Source organism: Penicillium paradoxum, assembly GCF_028828445.1.
Source record: "Penicillium paradoxum strain IBT 22861 chromosome Unknown utg000003l_segment0_segment0, whole genome shotgun sequence".
NCBI classification, from domain to species: Eukaryota; Fungi; Ascomycota; class Eurotiomycetes; order Eurotiales; family Aspergillaceae; genus Penicillium; species Penicillium paradoxum.
Genome location: NW_026643181.1, coordinates 698,162 through 710,128, shown reverse-complemented (window position 1 = coordinate 710,128; position 11,967 = coordinate 698,162). Strand labels below are relative to the sequence as shown.

The 11,967-nt window shown below is 49.3% G+C and overlaps 4 protein-coding genes across 4 annotated transcripts; 1 reads left to right on the top strand and 3 right to left on the bottom strand.

Annotated features, from left to right (window-relative positions):
* Window positions 1-476: 476 nt before the first annotated feature.
* On the bottom strand, window positions 477-2,348 carry N7457_002174 (uncharacterized protein; the record flags this gene model as incomplete). Its single annotated transcript, XM_057173220.1, has 1 exon — window positions 477-2,348. The coding sequence occupies one exon, from the start codon at window positions 2,346-2,348 to the stop codon at window positions 477-479; it is 1,872 nt and encodes a 623-aa protein (XP_057033371.1).
* A 1,933-nt stretch (window positions 2,349-4,281) lies between these two features.
* Window positions 4,282-6,111, bottom strand: N7457_002173 (SANT/Myb-like DNA-binding domain-containing protein; the record flags this gene model as incomplete). Its single annotated transcript, XM_057173219.1, has 3 exons — window positions 4,282-5,776; window positions 5,839-5,956; window positions 6,015-6,111. The coding sequence occupies 3 exons, from the start codon at window positions 6,109-6,111 to the stop codon at window positions 4,282-4,284; spliced, it is 1,710 nt and encodes a 569-aa protein (XP_057033370.1).
* A 250-nt stretch (window positions 6,112-6,361) lies between these two features.
* Window positions 6,362-7,247, top strand: N7457_002172 (p24 family protein; the record flags this gene model as incomplete). The annotated part of the gene is made up of 3 exons (XM_057173218.1): window positions 6,362-6,566; window positions 6,637-7,016; window positions 7,098-7,247. The coding sequence occupies 3 exons, from the start codon at window positions 6,362-6,364 to the stop codon at window positions 7,245-7,247; spliced, it is 735 nt and encodes a 244-aa protein (XP_057033369.1).
* A 1,036-nt stretch (window positions 7,248-8,283) lies between these two features.
* Window positions 8,284-11,103, bottom strand: N7457_002171 (CheY-like superfamily; the record flags this gene model as incomplete). The annotated part of the gene is made up of 1 exon (XM_057173217.1): window positions 8,284-11,103. One exon carries the CDS (start codon window positions 11,101-11,103, stop codon window positions 8,284-8,286), a length of 2,820 nt encoding a protein of 939 aa, XP_057033368.1.
* Window positions 11,104-11,967: the final 864 nt, after the last annotated feature.

Sequence of the window (11,967 nt, the reverse complement as noted above, 5' to 3'; positions counted from 1 at the left end):
GAGAAAGAACGCACAAGCAAGATACTATCCATACTCCACTCTGATATGAGCTCGGCGCATATGACTACAAGTAAGAGACCTGAAATAAGATTGCCGGGAGTGACTGAGGAATGTGACAAGCTTTTCGCTCATCGCACCAACGTCAGAGTGAAGCATGGGATTGAGTATGCTTGAACACCCCTGTTTGGTATCATGACTCGTTATGTCATGTTATGTTCTTCTTCCCGCAGTCCATTTCATCTCATTTGATGTGGGAGATTATCATACTTCGTTATCACAGAAGTCTCGTTTCCATTCTCATATTTATATACGATTAATGACATCTGGCTGGAAAGCGTATAATAATTGAACCAACTCTAGCCCCGTGGGTAAAAATACAGACGAAGCTGGATCCAAAGTCTGCGAAAAAGTTATTCTGGCTGCCCTTCACACCAACGTATTCTCGCTCAGCCTTGAATGCCCACTGCCATACATCTTCACTCGGCCTCCACGACCAGACTTGTTCGACTAGCCCATCGGCTGCCGTAAAAAGCCCCAGGCATTTGAATGCAATCTTGATACGCACTTGCCAGCTCCTCTGCCGCATTACTTCTGGTAGAATCTGCGCGTTGGAGGCTGCTCACCAAATGCTCTTGATATTGTGCTGCCCATTCCTGCGATGGTTCTTTTGGGCGAATATTCGACCGTTTCTTGCTTTCTCTGTTTCTGGAGAATCTCAGAACCCAACGTCCACTCCGAGATCGAGAAGGTTCTCCGTTAATCTTGTCTGCACTTCTGTTGTTCGATGGATCAAAGTACACGGAAGGCGGACGGTTTGTTTGATCCATTGAAATGCGGCGCGCATCCCGTGGTGATGTCTCTGGAGTGAATGTATCGCGTATGTGTGTTGAATCGAGATATTTGGTTGGCGGAGCCCGCTTGCTTGTCGATCGGCTGGCTATTGCCCATCCAACCGAAGAATTGTGGTTTGTGTCTTCGACATAATCGACTTTCGGAGAGGTCGGTGATCGATTTTGCTGCGCATGATCTGAGTCTGCAAGGCGTTCTTGGCCTACACTTCTTCCTTCGCTCGCCAGATCAACTACTAGCGGTGCATGGCCATTGCGTCGGATTGAATGGCTCTTCATTTTGGCCCACATTGCTGGTGTCAGGATAGGCCCACCCCTGGTATCGACAGGAATTGTGGCCATCGGAGGGCCTCGGCTGTTATATCCCTTCAAAACTTGGTCAGGGGTAACAGGCTGGGTCGCTGGTACAACGTCAGTCCGGCGCGTGGCCGGTGTATTCAACTTATGTCCATTTACGCCATTGGATGTAGGGCCCGGATTATCTGTGTGCCTGTTACTCCGGGCTGGACTACCGCTAACTCCAGCTGTGGGTGAGTGATCGTCATCATTGTCCACCAGAGTATAACCGTAGCCCACTCGCCGGCCTCCTGTCATCCACCCGGGACTAACTTTGCGTTGTGAGCCCACACTCTCAGCTCCATTGGGCATGCCATAAACCTGGGCGGGTCGGGAATTCCCCCATTCGAGCTGTTCAACAAACTTGCTCTTGAGAACCTCCGCGCTTGATTCTGTTCCGTTCTGTTCCAACGCAGACCTCTCTACCATTTGTGTATGAATATTCGGTAAAGTTCCCATTGCATTTGCGGCATGAACTCTCACTGATTGGACAGCTGGAGATGCGCACCCTGAAGGATTACTGCTTTGGCCCGAATAGAAAGAGGATGCATCTCGTTGGTGGCGTACATCTTGCTTTTGGGGCTCGCTGCCCATCATTGTCGACGATCCAGATCTCTCACAAGACTGGAGGTTCTCCTGAGATGCCATTTGTACTCCATACCTGTTCGGACGGGGTAAGTCCAACATAGATGGGTTGTTCGATGGTGGTGTCGACATCATGCTCGTTCCCGCAAGTCTGTGAGAAAGATCCAAATCACCAAGATGCGGCACCCTAGCCTCGGAGTGTGTTTCAGGGGAGCCTGTTGGTTGTCGTCTTTTCGAAATCATAATGCCCGAATTTTGTGCAGCTAATGAGGCCGAAGATGCGGTGCGGAAATCGTTTGGATTTGATCCCATGTATTGGGCCCAGTCAGCCACAAGATTCTGAAGATTCTCACTGCTGCTGCCAATAAAACCCTCCCGAGTTCGATTTCGGACGGGTGGAACCAATTCTTCTCTGCTACCATCAAGACTCGAGAGAGATTTTGCGAATGCAGATTTCTGACCCACTTTCTCATTTTGAAATGAAGATACAGAGCGGTTATATGTGCCTTCTGCTGCTTGCCTAGCGTGCATAGCAGCGCGCTCTACCAAGCTTCCTGGGGGAGTAGGTATGAAATGCATTCCGAAGGGACTTCCCGGGGTATCAGATTGACCGTGGCCCTGTGTACCAGCCCGGAGCTCTGTTTCATTTTGCTCGCGACTGTGTTCAATCAAATCATGTAATCCTGGTCTGCGAAAGCCTGGGCTTCTAGGCGATGCCTTCCTGTGGTGATCATGTTGAGGACTTCCAATGCACTGGGCATCGCTGTCATATCCCCGCGCGCTCATCAAACTGCTTCCCAGGTTCTTGAGTACACCTAGGTCAGTGCTTTTCTTCGGGTTTAGCTTCGATTTGAGTGAGAAGGGGAAAATGGAACGGTGCTCCGGAGGTTGCTTGGATTCCCTCGAGAATCGACGTCGGATCCGACGAGGAAAGCTTGTAGATATTCGCCTGGATTCATCAGGCTCTGTAATATCTCAAGTTAGTCAGGAGAAATACTCGGCACCAAATCTCAAGCTGAGACTTGCCCTGGGTTTGCTCCCTGGCACCATCCAAATGGTCTGTTTGATCATCTTGGTATGATTGCGCGAAGTGACTTGGAGATTCAGCTCTATCCTCCCTTCGGAAACGGGGACACATAATAAAAAACATTTGGACACACGCTCTTTACAAGATGAAAATCCACCTCGTTGTACTATCTCGTTCCGACGGAGTTTCGAAGAAGGCACTAGCCTTGGCCACTATTTTTGCCTTTCCTTTCAGACTCGCTCTTGCTGTTTGTTACTTGACATGGGATGGTTGGAAACCATGGATCAATTCAACCCAAAACTACATGCACATGTAGTTTGGATTTATGCGTCCAAGCTAGAACAGTAATTCCCAGAACATCCTGAGGTCGGTGGCATATAAAAGAGATATGATTTTGATTGAGCATCAAAAGAATCACACGCTCTATGACTTTGATGATCATACCAAACAAGGCATCTGTAAAGAGCAAAAGAATAGATGCTATACGCTCTTCTATTGGCCAATTTATGAACAGCAGGCCCACAGATTTGAGTTTATGGTTGCAGTCCGTGTCCGCCCCACTTCTACACCGGTTTGAACATGTACATGTACCTATCACATCGGGTATTGGTGTAAGAAACACCCCGTATGTTGAACGATGATTCTCTGTGCATTGTTTCAAGCTATTTCTTATAGGTAATACTGGAGATAAGATTATAATACCTTATATGACTGAATCGCTACTAGAGATTTGGGAGCATCAATTGCACTAAACATATTGAGAGGTATGAGAATCAACTTGGGGCTAAAATAGGTATAATTTAAACCACCTGGGCCGTATTCATCTACTTCCGTATAGGTTTGTGACCTATACAACAATTAGAAGGAAGGGAAATGTTTGATTTACAGAAAGATTGTCCTCTATACTCCGTACCGAGGTCCGTATAGTTTATGATTTACATCACACAGACGATCAAGAACCACCAAGAGATCAAATGCTTACCACTTCGTCATGGCAGATACGAGGATATAGATAGACATTTTCCCACCATTGCAATATTTTCTACCATTTTATATTGCACACCTATACAAGGCCCATTCCATCATTCATCACTCCTCTGATGACATTTGGGTTGACTCCCATGCTTTAAAGCAAGAGAAGGGGTAGCACACCATATAAGTCCGTCGTTTTCCGGTTCTATTCATACATACCTAGGGAAGATCTATATGGGACATTACGCTGTTCTACAAGACAGATTCATCCATACCACCCAATGGCGAAGGATCCCAGGTTGGCGCGCGACTGACAGCTCTTCAACAGCCTGATACCATTAGAATTCCACAAAGCCATATATTCATTTATCAAGAACACAGTGATAGCATATCATTCCCAGCCAGATGTCATTAATCGTACAAAAATATGGCTAATCAATCCCTATTATATCTTACACCTCGCCCATACACACAAGGGTGTAAAGTCCACCGATAAAGTAGCATTCAGACCGCCTACCTTCGCTGGCGCTTATTACTCTTATCGCTAGCGGCACTCATCACACTAGCAGATCTCTTATGATTCCCATCTTGTAGTTGTTGCGCGCTGAGAGAACCCGGAGCACCAGATCCATGAGCAGTAGAACCCAACACGCCCGGCTCGCCATCTTCGGCCTCTTTTTTCACGTGTGGATGGTCAGAATCCGCACTTGGTCCTGAAATGCCAGCGGCTTCTCTCATTTTGCGCTCGCGCTCCATCTTTGCGGCCTCCAGGACCCGAACCTCGCTTTCCACTTTTTCGGAAACCTTGCGGGCGTCGAGGAGCATGTTGACAGATTGGATAAGTTTTTCGAAGTCCTTGCATACACGTTCCGTGGGCATGAAAAGGCGCACAGGGATTTCGAGCTCGGACAGGGCATTGGCCAGTTTCTGAGTTTGTACGTTGGATTTGGCTTGGGTGAGTCGCTGAGCACGATCGCTGCGGAACTGCACACCAGCTGAGACCCGCTCGTGGTGCTGCACACCATATCTGGCTTCCTCGGCTGGGGTAAGCGAGCGCACAATTTGGTTGGTTTCCTTGGTGATCGATCCTTTCTTGTTGTTTCCGCCTGCTGTGACAGGTGTGTCGCCTCGGCCCATGCCACCAGCTGCGGTTGGAGTCTGGCCGGCGGGGCTAGGAATAGCACCATCACCGAGGATGGAGCGACGCTTCTTGCTCTTGTCGGCTTGCAGCAGAGTCTGAAGGAGTTGTGAAAGACCCGCACTGGACTGATACATGGCAGTGTTGCCGACGCTAATGGGCACCTCAAGGCGAGAGTAAAGTTCCCGTCGTTCGGTGATGAAGTTTTGCTCATTGGTGGTGATACGTTTCAATTCTTCGAGAAGCATTGCTTCCTCGCGAACTTCATCTGCTGTACGATTGAGTTGTAATGCAGCAAGTTCTTTGCGATCACGCTCTCGGTCAGGATCGAACTTGAGCATCTTCTCGTGTAGTTCGAATTCAGCCTCTGACATTTCTGAAGGTGGATGCTCTAGAGAGAGCATTGTCGCAGCAATGTAATAGTATCGTGCCTTCATTTGCTCCATTGTCCGATACTGCTTGGCAGGCACAAGGGCATTCGGATCCGGCTCCGTGTCCATCCGTGGTTGATAATCATAACGATCTGCAATGAGCACCCAACGAATGTCGTATTCCGTGACCAGGTCCACCAGATAGTCTGTTTCCTCGCGTGACCAGTCATCGCTTTTAAGATGTCGATTGTACTCGTCGTCTGTGTATCGATGGGGTACGCGCGGCTTCACGTTATACTTGGCGAAAGAGTATTCCTGCTCCTGTGGTTTGGGGACGTCCTCTTTGCCTTCTTCCTTGGGTTGATCCACCTCCATTTGCGACTCCTCTGGTGCGAGCGCGGGCGCGGGGACAGGCGGTCGCGCCGACTCGTGTTTTCTTTGCCAGTGATTCAATACCAGGCCGTCGGAACGGGCGTTATTCGTAAATGGTGCCATGCTCCTAAAAAAGATTGAATATCAGCCTCCATCCCAAGTATCAGAAGAGCTGCATTGGCAACGTACCATGGTCGAACGCGAAGCTTGTTCATCCATTTCGGACGACCCTTGTATTTGTTCTCATTAATAGCGATTGGTGGCGCCCTTTCGCCCAGCAGCGCGTATAATTCACGAGTGATACCCTCTGCGATAAGAAACTGTCAATTATTTATCCCATCTCCGATAACGCGCATTGCACTTACCTGGTCGCTTTTCGACCACCTTTTGCTTTTTATGCGGTCTGGGCTGCCCTTCTGCGGGCAAATCCAGCATATCGCGAACATCGGCGGCCGCGGCCATGATGGCGGTTCGATTGGGGTGGTGTACTATCTGAAAGCGATACCAAGGAACAATATCTTCAGTTTTGGGCGCTTCAATAATTAGAAAGCCACCAATAGAAGGTCGATATGTACTTTGTTTGATGAAATCAAGACTAGTGAAGTTGAAATTGAAGACCTCGCCGACAGAGGCTTCCCGTTGGAAAGGGAGAGATTCCGGAGATGGCAGGCGGTGAGGGTCCACGGTCCCTGATGTTGACACCTTCACGGAGATGAGCATCTGGCTGTGCGACTCTCCAATTGCCCATTTCCTCATCATGGCTTTCTCTGGGACATCCTCGTCATGGCTGGCGTCAGCATTGACTCTGCTTTCTTTCCTTTCTCTCCTTATCCCCACTAATGCCCTGTACTTCTACATGGAGGGCCGGCAAACAAAGTGCTTCTACGAGGATCTGCCCAAGGACACTCTAGTGGCCGGTATGCGCCAACCTCTAGAGCCTGTATGATACAACCCAAAGCTAATGTGTGATATTTGAATGGTATTCAGGTCGTTATGAGACGGAAGTTATCAACCCCCAGTCTGGCATCTACGCCATCGACCACAACCTGAAGCTGCACATCACCGTCGACGAGACCTTCGACAATGATCACCGCGTTGTGTCCAAGCGGGACAGCCACTCCGGCCGCTTCCACTTCTCCGCCGCTGATCCTGGCCAGCACAAGATCTGCTTCACGCCTGATACTGATGCTACCTCCGGCTGGCTGTCTAACTCTTTGGGTGCCGTCAGGCTCACCGTTGATATTGCCATTGGCGAGACCAGCAAGATTGAGACCGAGGACAAGGATAAAATCAAGGATATTGTGCAGCGAGTCAAGGATCTGAACAGCCGGTTGCACGATATTCGCCGCGAACAGGTGTACCAGCGGGTAAGCATTCCCTCGTATCCAAGTCATCTCACGAGCTCCGGGGATAAATTAACCCCAATATACTAACATATCTTCTTCTAGGAACGTGAATCTGAATTCCGTGACCAGTCAGAGACCACCAACTCTCGCGTCGTGCGCTGGACTCTTATTCAGCTCGCCGTTCTGTCTGCTGCATGTGCCTGGCAGCTCTCGCACCTCCGGTCATTCTTCATCAAGCAGAAGTTGACCTAGAAGCTTCGTTATCTTATTCCCCACAGCATGACTCGTTTTTTTTATGCTTAGCATTTTCCTTCCGCTTCTGCTTCGGGCTACGCATGCCAGTTTACGTGAATATTGATGATTGATTCTTGCATGCGTTGTTATACTGTTTTCTTGGCGACCGACAGATCTCTCCTACCGTTGATCAAAAATGCCTTGGTCTATCGATGTCTCTTCTGGGATCATTAGAAACGGCGGCCAGTGTTTCAATCAAAAGGGTGCGGGGTGCTTGGAGCAGGGTCAGATGGATGTCGATCTTGATAATGGATGTAATGATGGCTTTTCTTCTATTTCCTTGTCTTTCGTAGATCATTCCGAAGCCAAAAAGAAAATGGATGACTTCCCCATGCTAATCCCAGACTCAAGTTGGCTCATCCAATCTTATAGATGCGGCGTCAGCATTGGAAATACACCTCGTTCGGTGATGCTACACTCGACCAACACATAGTTCAATCCTGACTCGGTTGGTTGGATACTACATAGATCAATTACATACATCAGTTCTGGCGAGATTTGCAAAAGGTATGACTGGTTACTCCAGCACCAGAAGATCTCAGACCAGTAAAACCGGATGATGATCGCTACTATGTAAGCTCAGCAGAAGAGCCTACCTAAGGCACAGGCATTCCAGCTAATAGATCTCATTGTATCTGTACTACGGAGAACGAAGTACAGTTCATGGTACTATGAGTGCAAGGCGAAATTTGTAATAGATCATCAATCATTATATCCATAAGGGATAGAAAAAAAAAACGTAACAGGGGCCAAAAATGACAATGATGGTATATGGCAGTTGAAAATCAAGAAGAGGCCAAGAAACATTGCAAATGAGCAGCAACAAAAGATTCCGCCAACGCGATTTATATGCCATCTTGCCCTTTGAACTAGAGGGGAAGCAATCAGAAAATGTACATGAAGAGAAGATCCACATCCAATGGGTATATGATGGTCTGAAAGCGAAACTCCGAGCAAGCATCTTTTGACATTGAGCCCAGAGGGTGTTCCACGATTAGGCAAGGGGTTTGCCAGTACCGCAAAATTCAATAATCAATCGTTCGAGATCGCAAAGTTTGTAAGGCTTCGTCATGTAGCCTTTAATTCCCACCAAGGAGGCGCGATTGAGTGCTTCATCGGTAACGTCGGCACTCACAGCAAGGACGGTGGGAGGTGGTGGCGCACAGAATGTATTAGGGGCTGGATCCATTTCCATGGAGTCCGGGCTATTACATTTCGATGGCTCAAAAGAAGCGTATTGATCCCGATGTTTGTTGACCATCTCGAGAATTCGAGAGGTGGCTTCGTATCCGTCCATTTTAGGCATCCAGAGATCCATGAGGACGACATCAATCGGTTTCATTTTGGGAGTCGAAGGTCGCTCGTTGATTACGCCTTGCATTCCGTTCACAGGATCGATATCGATACCTGGCGCGCGTGAGGGCTTCGAGGTGGACAGAATGCCTTCGACGATCTGCACCGCCTCTTGGCCATCGGCAGCTTCAAGTACATCGCTGTAACCAAGCTTGCGTAACATGTTCACCAGTACGCGCCGGTTGATACGATTATCTTCAGCAACTAGAAAGCGCAGTGGATATTTCTCTCCAAGCTTCTTGTCATATACATCCCCGGAGATGAGTGTTTGATGCAGACGGATTTGTGGTGACGTTCGTGGGGGTGTTGGGCTTTGAGACATGCTTTCGTCGCTGGCACTCGGGGTCGGTTGTTGCAGTTGGCAGTTTTGGAGAAGGACGAATGGCGAGCTGGAGGAAGAGGTATCACACAAGAAGCTGCTGACCCCGCCCTGTTGTGTTTGGTCGGTAGTTGGTGACGTCAAGGTCCTCTCCCCAGGAGTTGCAGGGCGAAATTCAGCTTCCCGTTGGTTTACAGGGATTCGAATGCGGAATTCCGTACCCCGATCAGGCCCAGAAGTCGACGAACGTACACAGGTCAAATCACCACCCATTTTGCGGGAAAGGCCTTTCGCTACAAGAAGACCAAGGCCTAGGCCATCTTTGCTTCTAGTGGTCGATGCATCCTCACGGGCAAATGGTTTGAAGAGGTTGGGCAGGAATGCAGCCGGGATTCCGGGGCCAGTATCGCGAACAAGTATGAAAACATCATTTTTCTGGGGTTCGAAAGTGGCGCAGACAGTGATGGTGCCATTATTGGTGAATTTGATCGCATTGAGGAATACACACGAGATCAGCTTGGCCAGATCACGGTCATCGGCGAGAAGGGTGTCGGGCAATGCTGGATCCACAGACCAATCCACAACCTTGGTGAACAATTCGCCGTTTGAGGACCGCGACCGAATCTCGATCCTCTCCCCAAACTCGGTTGCATTGCTAATGGCAGAATCAGGTCGGCCACCAACGTGGAGGGACTCGTTAATCACCAAACGGAGAAGATCTCGTAACTTCGTAAAACGCAAAGCAGAACCTCTTAGGTTCACGTTGATACCCTCCAGAAGCAAATGAGGTGCGGATCGTCTAACTGCAAGGGACGGGCGCGGATCAACCATTTTGGCCATGACGGCTTCAATTTGGCGAGCTGGAATGGCATGAACGATCTGATCGCTTTCATGGACAGCATTCTTGACTTCCTCGCTACGAGGGGACAGTTCCTGTCGCGATGAAGCCGCACGAAGTCTTTGTTTGCGTGCCGGTCTGGGGTTCATTTCCGGTGGTAGGCTTCGCCGCCGTTTGTATGGATTTACTGCGATATTGTTCCCCGCGATAAAAATGCTCGGACGTGTTTCAGATATAGTAGGTGGGATCGCGAGGCCGCCTAGTATCTCGGACTCCTCGCGGAGTGGAGTTTTAGGGATTTGCATATTGAGATCATATGCATGAACAACATTATCGGCCGCTTCCATAGCACGTCTCGCGCTATCTTGAATCATCTCGATCCCCTCCTTGAGAGCTTGAAAGATGGCCCCGGACTTGATGGGAGTCTTGCTCTCCATCGCTTCGCACACGGTAGCGTGCATGACATCGAGCATACCCACTACACCTTGCATCGGAGTTCTCAATTCGTGGGATAAGCTTCGGGCATATGGTTTGAGGGGGTGGGAATCGCAATCATAGGCTCCGTGAAAATCGGAAATACTCGTCGTTGGAGAATCCGACATTTCATCTAGAGTTTCTACCTCTGAGTTTAGTCGCTGTACAATCATGTCCTCGAGCGAATGGAGAATCATTTCCAGAAAGGACCAGGACAGATTTCGCTTTCGAAGCCCATCCTTTGACCACATCAACCCGAGGTGCGCCAGGCACTTCCCAGCCGAAAAAAGCGGAATCGCCAAATATCCATCGGCACCAAATGGGAGTTGATCATCGCCGAACGAGGCCAGTGAACTAAGATTTTCGGGAATCAAACAAGGTCGTTCGTGGTCCATGTGCAACAAAGGATTCCCACCCGCGAAATACCTGTTTCGCTGCAAACCAACAGTCTGGTAGCCATCGTTGTAGTAGAAGACTGCACCAAAAAGCGACGGGCGCCGCCCGCCTAGTTCTGGCATGGGACTTCCGTGCACCCTTCGGGCAACGAAGCCGTACTGGGCTTCCGTTATAGATGTGAGATCCTCCATAAGCCGTTTCCAGAACAACTCGGTATCGGATGTCCGCAACCCCTGTTTGAGTGTGACCAGATGTTCAATGGCAGCAGTCTGAACACCGTCGTTCCATCTTCCCGAGTCGCGTGGCACATCTCCGTCGTCACGAACGGTGTTTACTCCGTCACCGGGGATGCACTCGGACTTGCAGGAAGGAAATGGCATGGTAGGACAAGGGTGCACAGCATGAGAGACATCCGGCTCGGGCGTGTCGGGCATAGTCCATGTGGCAAGCGAAGGTTGAGGGATCGAGGACGGTTCCTTTTTCGGGCTCTCTCGCGTGGTTTATCCGGGTAGGATAACGGTCATGGCTTGTCAATTGGAGAGATAAACACGGTGGATGGATCGAGACGACTCCGACGTACACCCACCAGAATTTGAAATATTGGAGAGAGAAGGCCCAGAAGGAGGGGAGAGGGGATTTTCCGTTGGTTGGACGGAGGCCGGGCGGTCTAGACACGGGCGGCCTGAAACAGAAGAGTATCGCTCAAGAACTCCCAAGATCGTCAAGTCTGATGTAGAGTGAGCGATTTGGGCGACATAGACAGCTTGGGTTGTCTAAAGCCTAAAGATCTCTATTCGGGTGACTCTTTTCTTTGTGTGTTGTGCTTTTTCTCGAATCCCGCGGAGGTGCACGGAGGTCGCGTTGCAGGATCAGCGGAATCTAGACCAAAGAGGTCCGGCTGGTATTCGGTACTTGGCCCATCCGGGCAATGGTATGGGGCCATCGGGTACTCAGTACTTTCATCTCAAGGCTTCGCAATATAGATACGTGTACATATACTCCGTACACTGTAATATGTGCCCTTCTACGATGTACCTGAAACACCATGTATCAGCAAACTTCGAGTTTTTCCTTGTTATCACTCGACTTATAGCTCAACGAAGCTATTTTGAACGAAAGCCAGCATATAGACAAATAGCTTCTGCTTTCTACTTGTCACTTCTCACAGCGACGCAGTCCCTAACTTCGACTCCTCTCCAAAAAGACGCTTAACTTCGAGTATTGATATAATTTCGACAGGAAACAAATTTTGGTCGACCGTATCCCAGTGAGCGTTCATATATATAAATGACCGTGGA